Below are 27,791 nucleotides of genomic sequence, written 5' to 3'. Positions count from 1 at the left end.
CAATTCCAGTTCGAAGACGTCTAATTGGCTACTTCAGACAAAGTTGAGAAAAGCAAATCCAGGTGCTATATGAGGAAAAACTTGATCTGTAATGGACGGAAAAATACAAGGGTAAGAAAATGATAATGGCAAAGAGTTCCGATACTTACAGCAGCGTATTCCCCAGCCTGAGAGTTGTGCCCGAAAACGTAGAAGTAGGACTTGGGGTTGGCTTTGGAGTGGAAGTTCGCAGTCTGCACTGTTGGTGCAGTGACCCGCGCATCGCTGAGGATGTCTAGTAGAGAGTCTCTGTGAGAATCTGCAGCTGACTTTCCGGGTTCTAGGTCAAATGAGCTATACCTGGGGAAAAATATTATCAGATCAGAAATGTTAAAATTACACTTTATACGGATAACGGAGCCTACGTAGCCAGAGAAGTGTATTTTACGAGGTCCTTTTTGGGAAATTAAAATTTCTCATCTTCTCCAGCCCGTAAACAATCCCATTCTGCTCCAATCCTCTTAATTGCAGTCAATATTCCTCTTCATCTACCTGCATCTGAATCGGTTTTACTGAGTCGTCCCCACTTGGTAATGATTTTCAGTTTTCTGTCATCAAAGATTCTTTTTGTATGACCAGTGCATTGCAGGTTTTTGTTCGGTCTGATATTAGAATGGGTTTTTCACAATTATGAACCAAACATTAAGCATAACAGATCCATAGCTGAAACCAAGAGATAAGAGAAAAGACTATTTCAAGTTACAACAAGCTGCCCGGATAGCTATTAAAGTAATAATGTAACTACATACTCTTTCAGTGTAGCCACCAGAGCAAGGTCTGGTCTGTACTCGAACCTGGCCTGGGAGTAGAGTCTTAGCAGGGCGTCTCTCTCACTCTCCAGCATGCCATGTGCGAGGGCCACCGCCCCCAGGAGGTGATAGCTCTCCAACTCGGTGCAGCCATACATCAGCTCATATCTGGAGAAAAAATAAGATTACTACAAACAAAAATTAAAATACAAACATTTTCAAAGACAGTGGTGGTATTTATTTTATTTTTATGTGAATACCGCGCAAATTACCAATTGATTCCAGTTAAGCGGATCCAGTAGGACTGTGGCATTTGTGTTAGGTTGAAAGGTACGTGGAGAAGAAAAAGTCAAAGAAGTTACTGGCTATGTAGATCGTGTCATCGAATACCACTAAAAATTGATGTTTTATCTGTCATGGCTGGTGATCCAAGTTTTGGCGTCTGATTTACCTTAAGCACGATTTGCGTTCTGTCTGATGGACAGTAGGTGTGCGTTATAAAGCTTTGTAAAATATTTAAAATTAATTTGTCAACGTTTCGTGGTCTTTACCAGGGCAATAATGAAAATATCTACCACTCTAGAAAGCAATGTATAATGCGATGCGGACTAACTGTGTCATTACCCAGTCTTTGAACATTGCTTTACTATTTTTAGGCATAATAATTTTTTGAACATACTGTGGCAGCATTGGTTTTAATTCAGATATATATTGAAGACATTTATAATGTTTGTGTTATCTGTTTAGTGGTAGCTTTAGATTTGTCAATTTGGTTTTCTTGTTACTTTAGTAAAAGTGTTTTGGTAAACACAAAGATTCAATAAAATTATTCTTTATGATATAATAATTTAACTCTTCGGGCCTCAGCAATATTTTGATAGTAGGTATAAGTATTTCCGCTTTGCAATAAAATCCAAATTAATTTGAATATTTCTGAACGTATACGCTAACGCTCAGCTTTCGTTTTTTATAATTTAAATTATTGATAACGACAAAATATGTAAGGACTTTATTAGATAAATATATAACGGACGTTATTGTAACCTCACTTTTTTTTATCTTTTCGTACGAAAATAATTAGTAAAAAAAAATCAGTTTCACTTATTTTCCATATTGCGTTTCGAACCTTTGGTTTCATAAAGGTGCTAATTTTAATTCTCCTGTCGTTTTTCTTTACATTTGAATATAAAGCGTGGTGTTTTTTTATCTTTTTTTTTTTCTTTTTTTTATTTTTTATTTTTTTATTGTACAACAGAACATTTATTTCAGTTACAGTACAATTTTACATCATATCAGCATTTGGGTAAGTGACTCTTCAATAATTGTTTTAGGTCATTTAGAGAACAGTCATTTACATCCAAATTCTTTGCTAGTTCGTTCAACAGCACCACTCTCCTCGTCATGCTATGCTTTGCCAGGATTTATAATATCGTTTAGATCACATTTCTCACCATGGCAGTAAGGGTTATGGCCTATGATACCATATGAGTTATTCCCGAAAGTGAAAAAATTAGCCCGAAGAGTTAACGAAATGTGATGTATTGAATGTATGAGTTTGAGTCGAGAAGTATTTAGATTTCGTATGACATTAATCACAGCTCACTCAGAATAAGTGACAAGAAGTGTATTGCTAAGATTTTTTATTATTTTTTATTATTGTACGACAGACAGGTCAGTCCAATTATGGTACAATTTTATTAAAACTAACAATACATGTACATATATTTTTTAAAACATGGTATAGTGATTTATTTTTTATTTTTTTATAGTTAATATTAAACACATCTATATCCGCTGGTAGGGAATTTAGCAAGGTCATACCTCTTGTCATGCTATGTTGGGCAATGACATCTGTCTGACCCTGCGGTATACAGAATAGGTCGTGGCTACGATTTCGACAGTATTTATCAGGAACGAATAATCCACAGCATGACAGGAGATATGGGCAATCGATAAGGTTTTTTAGTAACTTTAATTCAAACACCATGAGTCTGGCACTACGCCTAGTCTCCAGGCTTTGGTAATTTGTCTCCTTTAGCAGTTCCACGTGATGCATGAATTTCGGATATATTCCGTATGATCGCATGTAAACATACCTTAGGAATTTTTTTTGAATTTGTTCAATCATATTTATGTATTTAAGTTGATAAGGTATCCAGACAGTACTGGCGTACTCCAGCTTGCTTCTGACCACTTCGTTGAACATGGAGGTCGTTGCTTCTATGTTATTGAATTGTTTGCAAGTTCTAATTGCAAAACCAAGAGTTTTGGAGCAAGCCGAGGTAAGCTGGACTATGTAGTTTGAAAATGTCAGCTTGGGATCAAAGATCACCCCAAGGTCCTTGATGATGTTTACGCGTGTAAGTACTTCACCATTCATTCTATACTGGCAGAATAGCGGATTTTGTGAACAAATATAAGTCATAACAACGCATTTTTTAATATTGAAGTTAAGTTTATTTTCTACCGACCATATCATGATTGAATCGAGGTCGGCCTGCAGTTTCGAATAATCATAATCTGATTCGATTTCCTTCATCAGTTTCATGTCATCTGCGAATAGTAGATATGAGCTGTGACGTATGCAATCCTGAATGTCATCTATCAGAATAAGGAATAACATGGGACCGAGATTCGATCCTTGAGAAATTCCTGACAGAGCTGCGAACTTATGGGAGTCGTATCCATTTATATTTACATACTGACTTCTATTTTTTAAATATGACGCAAAAAATGTCAGTAAGGGTTGATTAAAACCTATTTTATGCATCTTTTTTATTAGAATATCGTGATCTACTCGGTCAAATGCCTTTGCGAAGTCCGTGTAAATTACGTCCGTCTGATGCCTACAGTCTAGGCCTTGTGCTACCCGTCGAGAGAAAGAGAGTAAATTGGTTACCGTTGATTTCTTCGGTAAGAAGCCATGTGGATTACCTCTTAAGAAAGGCGTGATTTGTGGACTAATTTTATCACAGATAATCATTTCAAAAATTTTTGGAATTGTTGACAGTACTGCAACTGGTCTATAATTTCTGACGTCAGTCTTTTCATCAGCTTTGTGAATGGGGCTGACCCTCGTTAGTTTCCAACACTGTGGAAATGTGGAAGACATGATGCAGAGATTAAATATGTACGCAAGGGGTACAGAGATATTTGGAGAGATTTTCATAATTATTGAAGGAGGAAAACCGTCCGGACCAGTAGCCTTATCAGTAGATCAGCTCTTCAGCACAATTCAATACTATATTGATAAGAAACAAATAAAAACAACTCAGTATACTGCAGCTCGACTAAACTTGATTCTGTAAAAATATATGACGTTCTAAAAAATAAAAATATCAGAGTTCCTAGAACCCCAGACATTTATTATTTCGGCCCGGATTTTAACAAGCTCCGGCACAAGTTTAGTAACGATATGTAAACGACATCAAAAAGCTGCAATTTCTCGGCCTTTCAGCAGTATTAAATAAATGTTAGGCGGCATTCACATTCGAGAGCCTCACTCTAAAATATTACATGAAAACATGCTTCAGACTGCGAGGGCTGTTTCACAAATCCTTCTCAAATGCGCTCACAGATTTACAAAACTTCTCAAGGACGTTCACGGCGTATTCTTCAGCTTGAAACGAGACGATAAAATAAGAAAATTCACAGGGAAATTTTCATTATAAGAAGAAAAATTCAGTATAAGACACAATATTTATATATTGGCAAAATCACTGTGTGGATTTATTATAATTAAATAAAATAACCTACTTTGTATACATCACTATTTAATAAATTTCAAAATGATCCCTTCGGGATACAAAGTAAATTTAATTTAATTAATATGTTCCTTAGTACAGGTCACACCTAGTGAGGTAGGTAACATTATAATAAAGTGCATAATTAAATCATGTAGAAAATTAATTATGCTTCCTACTTTTAATATTGTCTTCAATAATCTATTTGGCTGTAAATATTTATCGTTCCTACTCACCTGGGATTAGGCGTAATTGTTAACGCTGTCGACTTCAGTTCCCAGGGAGGATGGTTGAATTCAAACCAAAAAAAAATCATTGAAATTGGCTACTTCCCTGCACAAGAGATGACAGAACTAGGTAAAAATTGAAAATAGATGTTTTATTGTAAAAAAAATGTTTTCATAGGTATATTTTTTTTTTGTAAATGAATCTGTTAAAATAATATTTCAATAAACACCACTTTTTCGACACTGACACCAACTGATGCCGACATTTTATTTTGCATTGCAGTATTTTTAGTTTTACATTTTTTATTCAGTGAACTGTTTTTTTCACATTAAGCCCACGCAGGACGCCCTGAGCAAAATAATTTTCCTCAGGGCCTATGTCATCTTTTGGGATAATGTGTGGGGGTCTTTTTTAAAGAAAAAAAGGAGAAGAGATAAACCAAGAGACCAATAGCAGAAGTCAAAGCTAGTCAAGTCTCCTCAAATGAACCTCTCCAGATCTAGCATGCCACACAGTTTGTGGGCAGGCGCATTCTGGACACACCTCACCCGATGAGCCCGGGCACCTCTGCTAATTCACCAAACGTAGCGATCCACTTGGAGTGACCTACGGCAGAGGTGTTGGTTATCCAATAAATGGTTCCCAGAGCGGCGGTTCCCAAACCCGCCTCTCAAATTGACCTGTACATTGTACAAGTAAATGTGTATTATGTCGAAACGATCAGACCGAACGTTGCTGGGAATCATTTTATATGGTGTAATCGTAGATTGGATTGTTCTTAGGAAGACAAGAAAACGATTTCCAATATTTATTTATTGAGTCGTTATACGAGTAAAATACCACATTATACATTATTTGATCAGAAATCCGAAGTGATTTTAATCTCTGTTTTCATACTCGGTTGGAATTCTTGCGGGATATTAATTTTATTTTAAAACTAACTGGCCTATACCTCATCTACTCCCCCTTCTCACTACTGAGGATTGCATAGGCAGCAACTAACCCGCCACTTGTAGTGAATTAAAATATAAAAAAACGTTATGTTTTTTTTAAACAAAACAAAGGTATATCATAATCACATCTCGTTTATTGATATTTACACTTATGTACTTAGATCACTAGAAATTACCATTTTTTATGCTTATAAAATACCAAGACTTTTAACAATAATATTTTATACCAAAATTTTATAGCTTAATCATCCTTTGTCAGTTTTATGACACTAGGAACTGCATGAAAAATAATCTAAAAAAGTTATCCTTCTAACCAACAAAACAAACAAAAAAACTACTCGATGATTACTCTTCTTCACGAACCAAGCACAAATATTTCTTGCAATGCTAGCAATTATCTATCTTGCTTTTTTGTTTTTTTTGCCATCCAAATTAATCATACTATCAAAATGAAGTCACAAATAAAACTATAATAGTCAAAAATTATACTGACTATTTGACTAACGTAGTCTGTGATCCTGGTCTCACGCACCGGGTTGGCTCCAAAACTACGAGATGCACCTCGGTGGGGGACACGCAACGAGGAAAGTACACGAAATTATAACTCAATTCATTCCCTCGCATTTTTCGAACTACCTGGTCCTACAAATATTAAAGTCACCAATGGCTGGTAAAAAAAACACACTATTTAATTAGAAAAATATTATTAAAATTCGTCTTGAATTTACCTTTTTAATTAATATTTTTTCATGTGAATTTTAATCATTTTCAAAAACTTTTATGATTTCACCAACCCTGAAGCAACTCATATGAATGAAGAGTAGCCCATGTTTTATCATAATTGAGTATTCTGTGTTTCGCCAAGCGCTTTATTACGTCAGCAGTATTTTCTCGCTAGATTGTATATTGCTTGTTTTCAAATTAATATTATTTATTTCTTAAATTTAATATTTATACTTAAATTTTTAGTATTTTTCCCCGACTACGTTCATTACAAGGTCTTGAAAATTAACTGTGAACATATATATATATTTTTTTACATATATATTAAAACGATGTGCACCACAAATTAATGAAAAATCTACATATTTCTGTAACCGAATTCCCTTCATCAAAATAAAATGTAGTGTATTCATTGTGAATTCCTTATTATTATTACCATTAAAGATAAAGTAATTATTGATTAAAATACAGTTAAAATAATTGTGTTATTCATGTCCGTACATAAATTTTTGTCACTCCAATAATATGATTCATGAAATATTTTAACTAAGAAGTTTAGGAAAAGTTGTTTTGAAATATTTAGTTATCCTGACTAAGTGGTTGTTTAAAAATTATTTTATTGACTTATTCATCTAATTTATTAATTATTCATTTCCCCGCAGGGGTAGGTAGAGAGGACGGAACGCCAAAAAACCCTTTTTTATGTAAATACCTCAAAAGAATCCCAGCTGCTCTGCCTGTTTTGGCACACACTCCTTGCCCCATTCGTCTCATACGTACTCTTCCATATAATCATTATTTTTATAAATTTATTTATAAAAAAATATAACGTTTGCTATTCGTAAGCACCTAATGGTTAAGTCTTGAACTATTCTGTCCTAGAATTGTATAGTTTGAACTAGACCAATAAGCAATGGAAACCCCTGGGTAGCTTGTGGGCGCCACGAGTATTATTTTACGTATAGAATCTCATTTGAGGCATGAACAAACTTCAATTACTGTACAGAGTTGGTAATAAACATACAGCTTTCTTGCCAGTGGGTTGTAACTGACGAGATTGGATTCTATTTTAGAAGAAGTGTTACGAATTATTATTCTCTTAATTTACTAACATTTTTTGCTTGTTTGCTTAGAGTTAAATTAAGTTGTCCACCAATGTGTATTGATTTTGCATTCCATTTATATTGATGCACAGGTATGCACGCTAAAAAAAATTCGGCAATGTGCGGTGCAGACTATCGAAAGTATGGTCAAAGAATGCTCGCTGCATTAATTCCCCGGCGGGATTTAAGAGTTTCACAGGGCGACACCAAAAGCCCTAGACTGGCTCACTGACCTAAATATTGTATTTGAGGAATTTTAACCACAGTAAAATTGTTTTTACGATATCTCCAATAATAACGAACTTATGAGCTTTCGCAGGGAACATCGGTTAATTGTATGTAATTATGTCCCGTGACACGTGACGTCACTCGCTGACGTTTTGACGGCCAATACCATAGGTACGTTCGGTATTTTCCAAAAAAAATCAAATTCTTTACTCAGCATACTCTGATTAATATGATACTTTAATTTGTAAATATTGGTAAAGTCTTTTGTATTTTTTGTTATTGATGCAGGCGTTTTACATTGTTATTATAGTTTATATTTCACAGATAATTGATTCAAAATTTTTTTAGCTGTTATTTCTTGAACCATTAAAAATAACTGTTTATTCGGAAAATGGAGAGCTATGCTATTAACCACTAGAGTGATTGATGTCACATACGAGTATATATAAATATATACATTTACTATATTATTTTTTTAATATCATTTCTCAAAATATTAATAAAAAAAATATAAAACTGCTTACTGCGGTTTGAAGCCAATGAATCCACCTAGATTTCGTCGCTTATCTCATATTTTTAGGTTCCATAAATATGGTACATTATGACAAGACATCTCTCAAAACGTTTTGGAAAAACGGTAAAATATTCCAAAAATTCACTCCAGTGTTCATTTTTTTCGTTCTATTTTATTTTCACAGATATTCACAGCACAGGTACAAGTAAGATCCGATTTAGCACTGATCGTAAACATCATCCCAGCTTGTTTCCCGGATGCAGCAGCTATGCGTGATGAGTTGAGGTTTTGTTTGAATTCAAGCGTGCTGCTGCCATATATGTAAATATATCCCTATTACTCAGTGTAATAATTCGAGCTACAATACATGTATGTAGGTAATAAACTTATCCGACAGATGGCGGTAGTACGTAGGTTTGCCCCTCCATAATAAGTACGGAGATGGGCTAGCAGTTAGGTTTCTCGCACCATTCTGATTTTAAAAGCATAATAGAAGAGATTTTGGCCTCCAGGCCATCCTACACACTCGTTCCCGATTGTAAGGGTTTCGGGTCAAAATAAACTTATTGTGTTGTGAAGAAGACGTTAATATTTATCAACAAACCATTCACAATACTAAGAACGCACAGTTCTATACTAATACCGAATAGTAACAACTGCCCAGAATCAGCTGTGAGTCTGCAGATCATGGGAAGAAAAGGAAAGGGAGGATGAAGGTTTTGAAAACTCAAGAAATTCCAATCTGGTCCCAAACACGGTTACAGCCATTTCAAGCAAGGTTTTAGTTTCTGAGCGTTGCTCTTTCACCAAGGAGTTATTGAAAGTAAAGAGTGAAAAGACAAAAGACATTATCTAGTTTAACTCGCAGCGATGCAGTAAGCAAACACGAGCCGCTGTCCAAATAATCCAGGCTAAGATATTTGTCGTCGGCTAAACAAAGTTCATTAACAAAGCTTCCCGAGGAAAAGCTTTTGATGTCGGCAGCAATAAAGTATCCCTTGTAGTTCTAGTCCGCGAGTAGTAATAATACCACGTTAATAGAACAATTAAATAATTACTATGAAAGATGCAACTTCTATTGGCAATGTGTAGTATTATAGTAAACGCAAATGGGTGCAAGGGAAGCATTCTACCACCACATTTAAATATGTTTTGTTTGAATACTCAAGGTGTACTGAAAAAGAGGAAAATAATCAATAATAATAAAACAAATAAGAAAATTATTAATTTACTTATATTTTTTTTAATTTTGATTTCGACAAAAGCCACTTTTTCACCAATTTCCCCACATTTTTAGGAACTTTATTCAAATATATATTTTTTTAAACATGTGTTTGTTTAAAATAAAAATGTAATCCTCCTTTTCGCATATGGCACATAATTGAATAACAGCTCTGGCACATGTAAACCGCGGATACATATGTCAGTGAAAACGCATGCTTTTGGTGAGTATGCATGCTAAATACTATCGTGCTTGAAGGTCAATATACACCCGCTACCTACAGGCATGTTAGCAACTCATGTCTCTAGTTTAGTGTGTATATTCAACTGGAATGGAGGTCCCAGAAGAAATCAGAACTCCAGAACTGCATTTTTGTTATTGAGCAGAAAACCTGTATTATACAAGCAGCGGTAGTCGCAATATTGCATGATTAAGTCATCGCCAAGTCTTTTCATCGTCCCATCGAGACATTTGATCACATGCGAACTACTGGCATGTGAGTTACTAACAGCGACACGATACACACGCCATTGGTACGCTAAAGATTGCGACTGACATGCTTTTGCGCGAGTTACTAGCATGTGTAGCTTTGGCTAAATTTGGCACACACTTAATACTACTAACTCGTGGCCTATGTTTCTTTTACCACTTTCAGTCTTTGCTGAATGTGTCTATAGTTTATTATGTTGTCTTGTTTAGTGTTCATGTACTTGTAATGTTTTTATAAATGTTGTGTTCGTATGTATAAATCTATTTTGGATTTTGTAGAATAATAAGCATATATTTTATTCATACAGTTTTCTGATATTCAGTAATTTTCATTTCTTGGTGTACTTTTTTAGTGAGGGTATCTGGGTTAAAGTTTTTTTTATAAATTTACTCTGTATTATATGTAGGTCGTTTAAATATGTAATGTAAGTGTTTCCTCATATTTAAATTAAATAATTTAGATGGGACTGGATTAAGCTAAAGTACAATCCCCTTTTTACTTGTGTTGTTGAAGATCGATTATTTTACCAAATACACCAACTAATAGGATAATTTTTTGATTTAAGGTTTTTTATGTGCTGCTTGTATGTAATATATACATAATTACCGCTGGGCAGTAAGAACTTTATAGATGCATTCATAGCGGGCAGTGCATAGAGCTTGCGTGGAAGTCCGCAAGATGGCAGCTAGTAGCCAGTAGTCGCCAGGACCAGTTAGGATGCTCCCAGACAAACTTGTTGTTTTCATATTTCATTTAGCCAGCTTCTAGTTAGGTCGACTATCGAGTCACCATTGTAATACGCGAATTATTAATAAATCCCTGATTTAACACAAAGAACCTATTATTTAAAATCTCCTTCCACGACGAGTTGAAGAACTGTTTGTGGGAACACAACAATTAGATAACATTTTTCGATGACGGGCGGCTAAATGCTCACAGCATTACTCATAGTAACGTAACGTGTAGGTACCTACTTATTAATGGAGCAGTTATAATGTAGAACTACTTCATTATACCTCCTCGTATATGGAGCAGTTAAAATATTGTCTAATTATTGTTACATATATGAAAACATAATAATGCTGTCTTTGTGACTGAGACTTGTTATTGTTCTGAGGGACAAAGCAATGATAACGGTCCATTATTATTAATTACCAGTACCAACCTAATTAATGAGGGGTTTGTGGTAGAATAGTGCTGACCCTTATTGTCTTAGTTGGGAAATAAATCTGTCTTTAGCTTTTGTTAATTCAGTATTTCTAAAGTCACTTTTCACCATATTATTATATTTCACATGAAACAAAATTTTACAATTGTTCAATAAGTCTTTGCATTGTTTAAAATCTCCCCATTGAGATTAAACTAGAAACTGTAATTAGATATTAACTGTCGAATCTGCATTCATAACATGTTAAATAAAATGTTTTCCACAACGTAAATTTTTTAAATATGTTACGGGCAAAATTCCTAACTACCCGGAGGCAATGAGAATATGGAATTATCAATTGAAGTTTCTTGTTGAGGCTTAATGAAGTAGGAAGGGGAGGAGACGGGAAGGGGGAAGGTTAGATAGTGCCTGGATGTGGTCATTAAATGCAAAAGTAAAATTGAAAAGAGAATTATACAGGAATTTCAAGGAAAACACCACCTTTTCAGCTCGCATCTTCATTTTTATACAACAAGAATATATGCTTATATACTATTTTCCTTTTGTCCACGGCAGAATATTCTAATTGTGAAAACTTTTTGGTAGAGCAACAATTTAGCAAATTGTTTTCATCATATCCTTTTCTTTTAAATATTTGAAACAACATTTAATTTTTACAATAATAACGTCGAAAAACATAACAAGTAGACATTATTATTTCTATTGTAATATTCTCTTTGCCCATAGCAAAATGTACCGATTTTGATAACATTTCGAAGAAACACTATACATATTTCTATTCAGAAATCTCCTAAACCACCTTCAGAATAATGTAAAATTCAATTCCAAGAATTCTCAATAAAGCATTCAATATTGAATTAATGTTTGTAAATTTGTCTTTGTATAATTTGAATTAAATATTATTTTTGCTAGAATTCCAATTTGTGAAGCTTGATTTTTTTCATAAACGGGGGTTGAATTATATTAAACCTTATTTTCTTTCGAAATTGAAAAATTATTTATTTAATTTATTCAAGTAAGAAAAAAAACCTTTTATATTTTACGGAAAAGCATTCAAGTGATTTTTTAAATGTTTGGTTGCTCTCCAAACCTATACTTATGTAATTATTCCATTACTTTTCATGTATGTAAATTTTGGAGGCGGGTATGGGTACCGCCGCCCCGGGAACCATTTATTGGATAACCAAAACCTCTGCCATAAGTCACTCTGTAGCAGTGGTTCGCAAATTTTGGTGACTTAGCAGGGGTGCCCGCGTTCATGGGTTAAGGTTCGTCTAGGTCTTAGCGGCGGATGCGTCTACACGCAGACTGCGTGGCGAGACGGGAATCGGAAGAGACTGGTTGAAGGAGATTTTTGACCTCTCCAGCAGAACTATCTCGAACCATCGCCAAGCACCGTAGTGCGAAGGATGCATTCATACGCCCGTCACTTCTGGACTCACTAATTTCCGCGTTCCCACTAGAGGAGAGGCGTATTTACCGTACCCAGTAAAAGTACCGGCTATTTTCAAGCGGTACTTTGTACTTTGACAAATCTCCAAAATAGCTGGTTCCAAAATACTCACTAGTATTTTATACTGGGATTGAGTATTTCTTACTTTCTGTCCAAAGTCCTCAGATAGGTATAAAATACTGTTTTGTGATTATTTTGTAACCGGTATTTTTTCGAAACTTTACTCACTGTACCCAGTAATGAAAAGTACTCACACCTCTAATTCCTACCCACCCCTCATTTCCTTTTACTTCCCAGAATTTCATCTCAATCCTTTCCTTAAAAAGACTCTCCACAGAGAATACATAGGCCTTGGGGAAAATAATTTTCTGCCTGGCCTCTAGTGTGGAGCTAATGTAAAAAAAGACTAGAGTGCAGACCTGGGCGCGCGACTGCCAAATTACAAAGTCAGTGCTGTCAGTGACCTACACACTTTAACTCAGTCTCATCAATCAGTTCATTTAATTTTGCTTGTGTTAAAACAGTAGTAACAACCATTTGTTGGCACAAAATTGTTTAAAATCGCTGGCATTTATAAACTGTCATTGCTCGATGTTTGTCCTCTATAGACTCAAAACTACTGGAGCATTTTCACTGAAAAAAGGTGTTTTTTTTTTAGAATTCTTTAGAATAATTTTATTTCTATCTTACAAGTAATACAAATATAAGTAAAAAAATAATAAGAAAAATAAATAAGACAAAACAACAATTCATAGATAGGCACATAAAATGGAAAAAAGAAAAGAAAAAATAAATAAATATGAAAAAGAAAAAAAATTAAAAATGTTAATCAAAAAATTGTAACAAAAATGTAGTGCAAGCATCAGTTTATAGAGGATATGTGACCGTCTCCCGTCTCGAGACAACACTGTTAAATACACAGTAGTAAATGGTAAAAAAGGTCGGAGACGCCTGAGGAAAACTTAACTCTTATTATTTCACTAGAATGAGATATGGAGTTAAATTATAGTCGATATAAATAAAATAAAAATTATAGTAACAATGTAAGTTTCATGATACTATAAGAATGGTATAAAATTCGGGGAACCCCGAGGAAGACATGAACAAAGAAAGAGGTGTAAGGAGATTATATGATATGGAAGCGAATAGTATAAGAAGTTGGGAACGCCTGATGACGAGATGGGACGACCAAGTGAGTCAAAAACTTTCGTGATAAAATTAGGCTGCGATGAACTACGAAAGGGGTGTAAGGGGAATGTACAATTAGGAAGGGAATGGTGGAAGAAATCGGGAAGACATGACACGATCAAATTAATCAATTACGATTAACGAGGATAGCATGTTAGGATAATGTATGCCTTGTAAGTGATTGGGATGGGATGAAGTAATAAGGCACAATCATGGCATGATAAAATTAAACAAGTTGTGTCCTTCAATTCTTCGTAATAATATTATTTCTACTACAAAAATATACCCAACTTTTTAGGTACACTAGAATTCTTATCTCTGATATTCCTTTCTGACGAACAAACGAAGAAGAAATAGAACCTCATAACTTTACTTCAAATCATTCTCAACTCCGAGCAACGCTGGGTACACGTCAGCAATTATTTATTATAAAAATAACATGTACTCAGCAAAGCCCGCAAGCTACATTATAATACAATCGTGTACAAATTATTACAATGAAAGTCTAGCGGGAGAGATTAACATTTATTATTATTGGTTCTTGTTCTAATTAACACCTTTGATAAGATAATAACGTATTAATTGCTTGTTCGACTCATTATCCTACAAACGGTACTTAACTAAAATGAGGCAAATCCGAAATTCTCCTAACAAGATATTAACGTACTGGAGATTATATTTTGTAAATACAACTTTGTATTTCGCTAAAAATTGGTTTTGACTGCAAATATTGTAATAACACAAGCATCTATTCATGTCCGAATGAATTTGAAATTTGTTTGGCAGAAGTGTAAATGTATAAAATTCCATTAATGAAGGACTGTATGGTTGGAGGCGTTAGCGACACAAAAAAATCTTAAAAGAAGCGAAATTAGCAGTCCCTAAATGAGTACTGGTACCTACCCTGATGCATGGCATGAAGGCGTGGAACTGGCAGAGGTTGGACGAAAGCAGACTGAAATGAGATCCCTGAGGCGTATGTGTGGAAAACCATGTATAATAAATTGAGAAATATGGAGATTTTCAAAATTGCAAGACTGATGTAAGCGTAGTGAGTAAGATTAAGATAGGGACGCCTAGATGGTTGGGCATGTAGAGCGAATGAGCAAAGAAAGGAGTTTAAAGATTATATATGAAGCGAATGTGAATGGTAAAAGAATTCGGGACGCCTGAGGAAGACATGGCACGATCAAGTGAACCACAAACTTGAGTTGGGCAATGTTAAGAGTCGGAATAACAGTATGTATGAATGTGAACGAGGCAAGGAATGTATGTGCTAAGACTGAGTTGTTTGGCAGTCTGCCTACCCCTGCGTGAAGGCGTGATGGTTAGTTAGAGTTTGTGCAAAATGTAGAAAAATTAATCGATAATTTTGAATGAGAAAACATCATTTTGAATAAGACAAACAAACTACACCTAAAATATTACAACTTCATTATTTAAAAAATTAAACAACATGTAAAAATGTAGATACCAGGGCAATGTAGTATTTTTATGGATAAGCTTAAAGCACGACCAAAAAACAAAATGTACTTTATATTAACTGCAAATATTTTTATTATTTATTATTGTAGTTTGAATCTGTTATTTACTGAAACGAGTTTGCCTAACCAATTCAAATTCAAGTTAACATTCTCCGATGCATTTACCGGGAAATAATATCGAGAATTTTCCTGCTGACCAATGTTGGAAATTCGATATTTCCTGTAACAATAATGTGCTTACCAAAACCCTTAACAGCTTGGAATACGGTGGTTAAGGGTAAGTTAAATCAAGTGAACAGCGTGAAGCTAGTCACAGACGAGAGATATAACCTCTTACCATACGTGGACTTTGCATATATCTGCCTATATTAAGAGGTTATTTTTTTCGCCGGCTCATTGAAAACAAACTATTATAAATAATTACATTTTAAGAATGTTAACTTTTTGTTTCACTTCTTAACAACAATATTATATTACTGTATCGTAGCTTTAAAATTTACATTTTTACTTGTTTGATGTTGTTTTATATTATTTTATTTTTTTGGATAAGTTTATTTCTCTTCCTATTTTATTAGTATTTTTGTAATATTATCCACGCTTAGGCAAGGCCTTCCTGGGATCCTTATACCTATTGACCTTTTTTTAGCATTAGATAATTGGTGAATTTTTTATTCTAAAAATTGTATACTATTGTGAAAAAACATATTGGGAAAAAACACGGGAAAAAACGAAACAAAGATTTTTTTGTGCGCTGCTATATACTTATCCAATGTAAGCCGTTGCTTTTGTTTGGGATAGGAATGCTGGTTAGTATTAAAAAATTACAATGAAACGAAAAATGATATAAAACGGAAAAATGTTAAGCAAAAAGGAATAAGCAAATAGACACTATTTCGTTGGTTGGTTATTTATGTTAAAGTAATTTTGCAATTATTCTTATTTAAAAAAGTGATTATTTTTATTTATTTTTTTTATTTATTTTATTTGGTACATTATTTTTTACAATTTATGTTTTCCAGTAATGTAGGCCTCACTGGGTGGCTTGCCCGTGCTGAGGCCTTCATTTTATAATATGAAAATATAATCTACATATTATTTAAAGAAAAAAATAATACATTTAAAAAAAAAAAAAACATTTAAAAAGAAAATAATACATTTGAAATTAAAAATACGAAATACATAATAATACATTTAAAATTAAAAAATAATATAATGAAAATAATCTTGTGTGTATGTGAGTGATGTGTGTTTATATTGGTTTTGTGTGTTACGTGTAGGTTTTATTTTTTATAAACTTAACATTCCTATTGAACACATATAAAGTATAACTATTAAATGAACATTATAAAATTAACAAAGCTGTCCGACAGGAAATTGGTATTTAATGTATTTAAAAAAAATCATTAACTCCCTTATTGACAGCCCTGCATTAATGGAACTGACTTTATTTCATGTTCGACGTAAAAAAAATAAATCACAATATAAGAGTGTGTGGAGTCGTTGTCCCGGTAAGACAGAAATCCTGGGTTCGACAATTAGTCCCTTATTCTAAGAGTAGTCTGTGAGAAGGGGTAGGTAGTTGAGTACCTACTGATTGATTGAAACAAAACCCTTAATCTACATTATGTGATAGTTGGAAAATCACATAGTAGAATTGTAAGAACTGATACATATATAATATTACCTAAATGCTTAGGGAAATTTGTCTCTTCTGCTTAAGGTATTTTACTATACTAAATTTATGTGAAGAGAAATAGAAGAAAGTGTTTTCCTGCCTACCATTGGATGTTCTCGTACCACGATAGAAATAGTCCTGATAATGAAAAAATATGAGATAGCACAACACGGATTAAAGTCTCAAAACTCAAGAAAAATACAATAAAACCGTTTCAAAGCCAATGAAAACTTTGCTATTTAATTTAGTTTGAGTCACTTTCAATTATTTCCTTTTTGATGTCAAAGTTAAATTTAAAGCCACACGCCACTTTTATGAGAGACAGTGTCTTAAAACTTTAGATGGTGGATTGTACTTAAAAGCGAACTAAGTTAAAAAATGACACTAAAATTCGCAAATGAATGAGAGCTCAGTGCTGTACATATTAACAATTTTGCAAAAATACCAAAGTAAAGTAAAAGAGGGATCGCATCGATTACGACTAATGATGCATATTATTAATTACAAGTGTAACGAAAACCTAAATAATATGCACAATATTTCAAAAAAATATTACGAAAAGCCCGCCCGCAAAGTGTTAACACGCAGTGATAATGTACAAGCAAACACATATAATATTATAATTGCAAATGTGAAGTGTATTCCCAGCGCCAACATTATTGTTAATTTTATTACTACCTCAAAATGAACGACTTTATAATAAACGCAATAGATAATTCATATAAAATAGACGAAAGGATTTTTGACACGGTAAATAATACAAACGATTTTATAGATATAAAACCTACAGCCAGCCTAATAATAATACACATGAACGTTAGATCTTTGGAAAAAAATTTCGAAGAATTTCTAATAACTATTAAACAATTAAATAGACTTGACTGTATAATACTATCAGAAACGCATTCATCGAGTGAAATTAATTATAATATACCGGGTTACTCGTACTATGCAACAAAATATAAAATTAACAGAAATAGCGGCGTCGCCATATTTGTATCAAATATTTACGCTGTCACAAGTGTAAATGAAATAATGGTGAATAATGTCAATTTATTAAACTTGGAGATAAATTTTATGAATTATTCATTTAATATCATTGCTATTTATCGGACACACTCTTCTGCTATAACCACATACATAGAAGAATTAAAAAAATATTACAACATCATAGAAACAAAAAAACAATACTCATCGGAGATATTAACTTAAATATCGCTAATGACTACTCCTCTAACGATAAAGATAACTATTTAAATATGTTAGCAGAATTAAATTACATTTCATGTATAAATTCATACACCAGAAACATTATCGGACAACGACCATCTTGTATCGATCACATATTCACAAACACCAAAGATATACAAAATATATCATCTGCGGTAATTAAAACATCTGTAACGGATCATTTTGCATGTATATTTAAATATGACTACAAACATCAAAACCTCTCATTACCAACCACAACGGCCGTTAATAATACTGATAAATACAACTATAGTATTAATATAAATTCTCTCACTAAAATATTAAGTAACGAAAAAGAATGGCAAGAAATATATCAATGTAACGATGTAGAAGAATGCTGCAAAATATTTGATAAAAAACTGAGTTTTCACATAAATGCTTGTAGAAATATTAAATCTAACAAAACATCTTCAAAACTAAAGCCAATCAAACCATGGATAACTCACGGATTAATCATCTCAATTAGACACAAAGAAACACTCTACATACAAAACAACCGGAAAATATAACATTACAAAAACATTTCAAAGCTTATAAAAAAAAACTTACATATCTAATAAAAAACACAAAGGATGACTACTACAAACAAAAACTTGAATTATCTGGAAATGACAGTAAAAGGATTTGGTCCATCATAAATGAAATTGTCGATAAAAAACATTTAAAAAATAAAACAATCAACAATGTAAATCATAATGATTCAAAAATCTGCTGTAAAGATAAACCTCTAGAAGCCGCAAATGTATTTAACAATTTTTTTGCTAATGTAGGAAAAAACCTCGCTAAAAAAATCCAACAAGGCCTTACCCCAAATGACCCAAATACTACAGTAAATAATGAGCATAAATTTGAATTAATTCAACCAACAACACCAGAAGAAATTGAACAAATTATTACAGGTATGAAAGGAGGTTCTGCCCCTGGTTTTGATGGGGTCACAATACAAACACTGAAATGTATAAAATCACAAGTATCAAAACCATTAACTCATATAATCAATAAAAGTTTTCAAAGCGGAGTTTTTCCATCCATGTACAAACAATCTGTAATTATACCAATATTTAAAACCGGCAATCCGGAAGAACCAACCAATTACCGCCCTATTTCTTTACTATCAAACATTGCAAAAATATTTGAAAAAATTGCCAAAAAAAGAATAACTCAGTTCATAAAGATTAATAATATAATTCACGAAAATCAGTTTGGATTCATGGAAAACAAAAGCACAAAAGACGCCATTGCTAAATTATCTAGTACCATACAAGACGCTTTAGACAAATCATTAAAATGTGTTGGTATTTTTTTTGATCTCCAAAAAGCCTTCGACAGCATATCTCATGTCAAACTAATACAAAAATTAAAGATCGTAGGTTTTAATGACACAGCATTAAGTTGGCTAAAAAGTTATCTTCACCAAAGAACACAAGTTGTAAAAATTAATCACGCATCTAGTCTACCACTCACAAGTGATTTTGGGATACCACAAGGTACTGTTTTGGGTCCTTTACTTTTTATCATGTACGTAAACGATATTTTCAAACAAAACCTCAGTGGAACAGTTATATCTTACGCAGATGATACAATTATCATAATTAAGGGTAATGACTGGAAAATTGTAAATGAAAATGCAAATAATGACATCCAAATCCTAAAAAACTGGTTCGATACAAATCTACTTACAATTAACGCAAAAAAAAAACAGTTTATATACCATTCACAATAAATAAATTCAAAACTAACCCCAACATTCATATAATAATACACAACAAAAAATGTAACAAAGATGTTTGTAATGAATCATGTACCATACTAAACCAAACAACTGAAATAAAATACCTCGGTGTAATTGTAGACCAACATATGAAATGGAACAGACACATATGTGAACTTGTTAAACGCATTAGAAAATGTATCTATATATTCATTAGATTAAGAAATGTTCTCAAGATAAACAACCTGAAAAAAGTCTATTACGCACTAGTCCAATCATTACTTCAGTATGGAATCATTGGGTGGGGAGGTGCATATGAAAAATTTTTAAGCTCTGTTAAAGTGGTACAAAAACTAATTATCAAAGTAATTTTGAAAAAAAAACCAACTTTCTCTTCAGCATCATTGTTCAAAATTTTCGAAGTACCAAAAATTGAAGACCTCTATAAAAAAGATGCAATATTACAAATATATAAAGAAACTGTAGTAAAAAAACTTAAATTTAACTCATCCTTAAGGCATAATTTTAACATCCAAATTCCTCTATTTTCAACACAACAAATGCACAATAACTACATTTACAAAGGCATAATATATTTTAATAGTCTTCCCGAAGAAGTGAAAAAAATACCAGATTTTATTTTATTCAAAAAGAAGGTCAAATTTATCTTTAAAATAATTAATATCACCTATCAAATGTTATAACTTCAATTCATGTTTCAACCAAAATTAACGTCACAATCCTCTTTTAAGTTTATATTTATTGTACTGTAATAATGTTAATTACTGATATAAACATGAAATAATTGTCAAATAACTCCTACGCCAAGCTCAAGAGCTAGCACTCTTCATTGGAGTAGAAATTCAACAACATATGTTTTACACTATTACTTATTTTTAACTTATTTTATGTACAATGTAACAATGTTATAAGTTAAACAATAAAAAAAATAAAAAAAATAATAATAATAATAAGTAATTATCTTGTGTAACAAAAAGATCACTGAGATCTCCCGTGCTGAAGTTTTAATTTGCATAGCTATAAGGGATAGTTAAAAGTTGATAAATAGTGGCTGGCTGTCGGATGCTTCAATTCTAATCTCACGTCCAGTCAGGATCCAACTGACTTTTAATACGATTTATACATTTTTATTTTAGTATATACTTTTATATTTTTACCTTGTCCCAAAATGATTTTCCCCAAAAGCGATTGTGATGTAATGAAGCCTACCTACAAAATGGATGATAAAAAGCAAAGAATGGCGTAATATACTAGCACGAGTAGTTCAAACACATAGCATTCTGCCATTTATCTTGGCTCCTAACCATTAGGTTGTAGTCTCTTGCAGAAATGGAACAAATTTAAACAAAATACCTTTATCAAATTGACCCCATTCCAGAGTACAAGATTCTCTTTTAATCGCGTGGAGAGAAAATCATTGCAAACCAATTGAATTTATTATTTTTGACCATTGTTTAGTTTCATCGAATATTTTTTTAAAATTTAATGTTATCAATGTGGTTTCAATTATTTTAAAATTAAATTAAGCGTTCGACAGAACCCATGTAACTGGTCAGTAAACTCAACCATATATATATTTTACCCTAAAAAGTCACTTTAACCTTTTCTACGATTTCCGCATGCAAACTTTATAAATAATAACCCCAACTCATGTCATTGACATCTTCATCTTCTCTTAACATCTCCGAAAATTACTAGTAATAAAATGACGTTAACTAACTAGACCAAAAGCTTCGATAGAACACTAAATTTGTTAAAAGTAAATGACATGTTAAAAATTCTTTGTTTTTATCTATCGATTTAAAAATTCATCTTCCTCAATTATCTTCAATTACTTCCACAAGTTGCAGATTTACGAACCGGGGAAATCTAAGAGTTGAAACAAATAACTATATTTGAAGCAATCTCCTTACTCCTTATCCTTAAACTTTATTCAGTTTCTAGTTTCCAAATATGTACGCCATAGTCCCATTAGCTCCGGTCAGTTCTCCCCGACCTACTGTATGCTTAAACTTAAAAATTATATCCTTTTTTGATTTTGATTTGGCATAGTGAAAATAATCAGTTACTTGTTTTTCTTTCTTTTCACAAACCATTAAATCGTGACGTAATGGTTTCGTATAAATAGAGAAAAAGTAAATCGATAGCAGAAAAATTTGGAATTGAAGTAATAACTGTCAAAAATAAAAGAAAGTACTAAAAGTCAATTTGCCACAAACACGTTTTTGTATGTGGCACTTTTTACTTTCGCCGGCAGTAATATTGCCATTAGGTTCTCAGACGTATAATTACGTTTAACCTTGTTAGGACACTGGAGACGTATTTAAAAAACTCTGAATAATATCATTGGCTACCGTCTTAAATAAGTTAATAAAAAAAGCTCTTGACTTTAATTACCAAAAGTCGCCCTTGTTTAGACGTTTACAGGGTCATGTTTTGTCGTTTTATATAAGTTTTCGGTTTGCAAAATGTCTTCTTTGTCTTCACAATTTTTTTCTTCAAAACTCATTGATTTATCTGGTTTTACGGAATCATTTTTAAGTTAGTGACGAAACGTTATGTTTAAGGTCATCTAACTTTATTTAAAAATTAGTTTTTTGATAAAATTCATTTTGATATAGATGAATGGTGATATTTTTGTAACGCAGTTTGTATTGGTAAAATAAATATGGTTTAATTTTATATTGATAATAAATTTTTAAATACATATTGTTTCGTCGGTGAGTATATTATAATGTTTTTTTAAAAGATCTTATTAAGGATAATTATAAAATACACGTTTATACCACTGTTCAGACCCTTGAAGTGTGATCTATACCGATTTGAAAGAAAAACTGATATCACCAATTAACAAGTAAGATTTTTCAAATCGCGAGCCTCAGATATGCCAAATTCAATAAATGAAAAGGAACATTTAAAAAATTTAAATACTTAAAGCACGGAAGGTATTTCCCCTGGCTCAATATTCTTCCATGTGCTTATTACATTTTCTCATTAACAGACCGATTGGCAGAGACTCACGCTCTATGCAAGTGTGGAAAAATCACTTTAACACTTGAAGTTACAGTTAACTTTCCAATCGGAAGATACCTCTCCAGTCACCTCAACACATTGCCTTGCACTACCGCAGAGGAAGGGATGGATTCTTCCTTCCTTCTATTTCTCCTGAACAAACTGACCCCCAGATTCTTACCCACCCCTCATACATGTTTCTTCCCAGAACTTCCTTCCCTTTCTTTCCTAAAAAATACATTCCACAAACCATTCCCAAAGATGTGACAAGCCTGAGGGATATTAATTTTAAGAGGGCTTAAGGTAGAAAGAAAACTTTACCGGCTCGATTATTTATATATTTTGGGGAAAAATCAGGTTTGATTCTTTGTACATAAAATTTGGATATATATATATTAAAAAATATTTGAAACAAACAAGGTCCAATACATTTTTTCAAATAATGTGACCAAATATTGCTGGAAACCTGAACCTCAATAGAACAACAATTCCTTGAAGGTCGAAATCTTGAAAAAACGATAATCTTATTTCTATTCGTAAAACAACAAACCCCCACACCTCGCGGTATAATATTGTAAATTGAATGAAAATATTTAGATTTCATCTACGGTAGTAGTTTCTCTAAGATCTAATTTATCTCTTGGCAGTGGAGTCACTTAGCAAGTATAATTCAACGTCAGACATTTTCACATAATATCAAATCTAAGTTTCAGTATGGTAGAATTAAATAATAATTCTATTCGGGTTATTCGAGTAGTTTGGTTCTGGAAATGAAATATCAAATTAGTATGAGAACCTTTGTAATATTCATTTAATACTGGAAAAATCACATTGTGCTTCTAGCGCCAGCTTACGATTAATAATTATTCGTTTGCTGTAACTCACATTGATCTATACTACAGTAACGTAATGAAGTTAACACTCGAGAAAAGGTCTAAGTAATACAACGAATTAGATAGAAAACCTCTGTCTGACCTTTACAATTGTATTACCCTAGCTTTTAGAAATATAATGCTTCTAGTGTTTTGCGAAAAAGTAATCGAATAATAAACTTTTGGCTTGGAAGGCGCGTTGAAGGTGGTCAGGCAAAAGTAAAATAAATAATTGACTTACTTGCTGAAGAGGTTTTTGTAGACTCCCATGACTTGGGCTGGCTCATTGGGAATGACAGATCCATCGATGATAGGCCCAAATGGAGTCATATATTTGGGGGCCAACACTCTCACTGCCATGATATCTGATAATCTGAAAGACATAATTCAATGAAATTATTTAGTTATATCAACAGCACGTGAACAATTTAAAATAAAGACGCTATTCAATTTAATATTATGTGCACAAAAATAAAGAGGCGAATCCCTAGTGTCGAGATTATTATCAAATGAGTTGAATATGCCATCTATGGCAATAAAATATGAGCTGTCTATCTAAGAACCATCGTATTTGGTTGATGGGTTGGATCTCTGGCCATGGCCGGGTTGTTTTCTCCGGTATTATTTGGAAATATTTTGTGGAAAAAAATATTGCATCACCAAAATGGCGACAGTTTTAGCGTTAAATGCGGCTTGCGTGAGACTCGGTTTTGATAATAATAACAGTTTCAAGAACATTTTGACGATTCTATCAGAAATTCAGACTTTATCAAAAGTGTTAGGTTTACGAATATTGAAATCGAGGTAAGCATGAAACTAAATTATCCAGGAGTTTGGAACATTTTTGTTGGGTTTAGCCACAGAGTAAGGAATAGATAGGGCTTCCCATAAGGGCGAAGGGAACAAACCAAGTTGTGCGGAGCAGGAGGGCTGGCGTGGGGGTGTATTTGTCAGTGATTTATCAATAAAAATCTAATTTAGTACAATATCTCCATTTAGTGAACAAAAATAAAATCTGCTTTCGAATTACTAGTTATTTTTACAATGGTGCGCAAATTGCTGGCCGTTCCTACATATCCCAAATCGGGTAAACAAAAGTTTAGGTATGTTTTTAACATGTTTTACTTTATCACAATTTTTAGATTAGACTTTTACAAATGGTTTTTGCAAATTAAAACAGTCAAAATAATTTGAAAATGACACTTAAATTCAAAACAAATTTGAGTTCATTAAACAATATTTCACGTAGGACAAACGCACAGACAGCCAAAATTAGTATGTTTAATGGTGTCAGTTTACTTATAAGTACCTACTTTTGTGATAGAAAAGATGATACTTTAAAAAAAAGGGTTTAAATATAATTGTTTATTTTATGATTTTTGGATTAGGCCAAAGTTCTAAATTTACCCAACTTGAAACTAAGAAAATGAAAGTTGACACTATCTGCACCCGAGCCCTGCGAATTACGTGTAATTGTACAAATATGCCTATTGAGTGTGTACATTTGTATGAGTGTGATGTGTGCCTTTGAATATTTGTATTTTTATGAGTGTTTTGACTGTGTTATTTCTTCTCGTTATATGTGGATTTTAGTGTTATAATTAATATGGTGAAATCAACCTGCTGACAGACTGCTTTAGCAGTTTAGCGGGTGCTTATAATAAATAATGCAAAATGATTAAAGTTTAGATAATCAGTTCAGTAACCTCTTTCTCCTCAGGCAGTCACCGAGGTCATCAGCCGTCAGCGGGCAATTAAGGCTCTGGGCGGCTTGCACGGTGAACTGTAACGGGTTGGAGGTCACTGCCCAGTCTGATAAAGCGCTACCTGACATCAGGATGGCGCGGTGGAACAATCCTGGAAAAAAATACAACAGTGATTAACCTTTGACATGAAGAAGCAAAACAAATATTCACGGAGAAAAATAAGTATGGCTTATGTATTAAGAAGCTCTTCAAATTATTGGTATTGGTCATGAGGGGTAACCATAGACATTCATAAGAATATGGGGGTGACTTAGTTACCCCAGGCGTTTTATCAATTTAATGCAAATTCTTCCGCGTTTATTCTTAAATTTAATGGAAAATTATTCATATTGCGTACAAATTTAATGCGTTTTCGTGAAACATTTGTCGAGAGATAGATATTTTTTTATGTAAATCCTCTTTACATAAAAAAATATTCCTCTTCTTCCGTCATCAGTACCTCAAATTTACCAACCAAAAAAAATACCCTTTACCCTCAAATGAACCGATGCCATCATATTTTTTTTAACTCCTAAGGTAAATTGCCTATGTTTACCATTTTATTTATAAGTGTTTATCAGTAAATTTCCCAATCCTACAGCAAATGGAAGGAAGGTATCGCAAGAAAAATGTTTTTTTTCAGTTAAATACGATATTACTAACTTTTTAACCATCGCGTACTTGAAAGTTAAAATTACGTACGAAATAAAGTTCTGTCCCTGGGTTCCCCATATATCGAAGAGCGATTGTGTCTCTTCATTTGCCCTTTCCAGAAATATCACAGTTTTCACCGGAAACCGCCCATCTTCGACCAGCAGTCAATCATTAAATAATGCAAATTGGTAAAAGATATCTACTTCAAAATCAAGTATAACTAAAAAACATTTATTTTATTATTATTTCCGCCCTTTTCAAAATGCACCCTTCACAACCACAATTTCAGCTTGTTTGCAGCGAGGAAGTTTATTTAAAAGTAATGGTTTTGGTCGGAATTTCATACTTTATTATATCTTAAAAGTAGTAACGGGATAACTTTAATTTAGATAGCAAGAACACACAGTTCTCGGTTGAGGGTAGTGTATGACCCCCCTATAAGAGCGTGAGGGGTCACAATGAAGCGTTATGTCTGTTTCAGAGAAAACATAAAATAAGTTCTACTAATGTTTAATAAAGTGATATAAAACGACTCTAAAAGAGATAGACGATTCTCGTATATTCAAAGTATCGTCAAATAGAACGTATTTCCAAACATTTGATTTTCCTTTGAAATCTGTATGGTTAAAGCGAGTAATATACCTAATACAAGCTATTCGTGTACTTCCATAGAAAACTATTTATTAGATCGATTTACTCATTTCTATGAATCCCTCTGCTGAAGTATTTTTTGCGAGCGAGGTGTATTTTCATCAAAACCTCGGCTGTTAATAAAGCTGGGAAAATATATTATTTTATGGTCGAATTTCTCCATTGTGATAAGTTCCTGCGTCAAACAATAAAAATAATGCCATTGGGCTTTCACTTCCTTTATCTAGGAACGTCTTCAGCTTCCTCCGACAAATATCTGCTGTTGTAGTTCTCTGCTCTTCCGTCTGAGGTCCAATTTCCAATACAGACTTCAATTTATCAAATATGAGAGAATTTCCCAATACAAATCACATTACGGCTGGCACACAGAGTTATGAATTTGGAGAATGGCAATACTTTTGTATTGTGTTCTAGTAATCTGATGTTCTTTGTTGCTTATAATTGTGATAATTTGAGTTTCTTTGGAGCTTGATAATTTGATGTTCTTACATTATTTATTTAGCTATTTTTTTCCCCTTTATAACTAATTTGAATAAAAATGTTTGAACTTGTAATTTACGGTAACTGTACGGGACGTGTTTGCCTGCACAAGAAAAGACTGTAAATAATAAGCACCGGCACACATCAGTCCTCAACCTGGGCAATGATTTAAGTATAACACCGTGAGGTGTTCTTTCCAAACCATCATAAAAGAAAGACGATTTGAATCAAAATTCACATTTTAATTACAAGTATTGTACTGGTATACAGAACGTTCAAAGGGGTGTAGCTTATAGGTATTTTTAATTTTTTACAGCCAACCCAATTCACAAGAAATAGTTATATGTATTTCAATATAACTGGGATTTAAAACACAGATATAAAACTGATACAATTGGAATCCTTTCAGCGATAATTTCAGATTGGAGCACATT

General features: G+C 33.0%; 1 protein-coding gene across 1 annotated transcript in view; it reads right to left on the bottom strand.

Moving 5' to 3' along the window:
• The window catches only part of LOC149411359 (uncharacterized), a 270,274-nt gene that overhangs the window by 26,979 nt on the left and 215,504 nt on the right, over positions 1 to 27,791 (bottom strand). Inside the window, exons 6-9 of the mRNA XM_089647466.1 lie at positions 25,534 to 25,684; positions 24,069 to 24,200; positions 789 to 956; positions 150 to 339 (exon numbers count right to left, since the gene is read on the bottom strand). Of these exons, the coding sequence (XP_089503592.1) occupies positions 150 to 339; positions 789 to 956; positions 24,069 to 24,200; positions 25,534 to 25,684 (641 nt within the window). The remainder of the gene's footprint in view (positions 1 to 149; positions 340 to 788; positions 957 to 24,068; positions 24,201 to 25,533; positions 25,685 to 27,791) is intronic.

Source organism: Hesperophylax consimilis, chromosome 26 (assembly GCF_061612785.1).
Source record: "Hesperophylax consimilis isolate HC1 chromosome 26, BYU_Hcon_1.0, whole genome shotgun sequence".
NCBI classification, from domain to species: Eukaryota; Metazoa; Arthropoda; class Insecta; order Trichoptera; family Limnephilidae; genus Hesperophylax; species Hesperophylax consimilis.
This window is presented reverse-complemented; position numbering and strand designations above follow the sequence as displayed.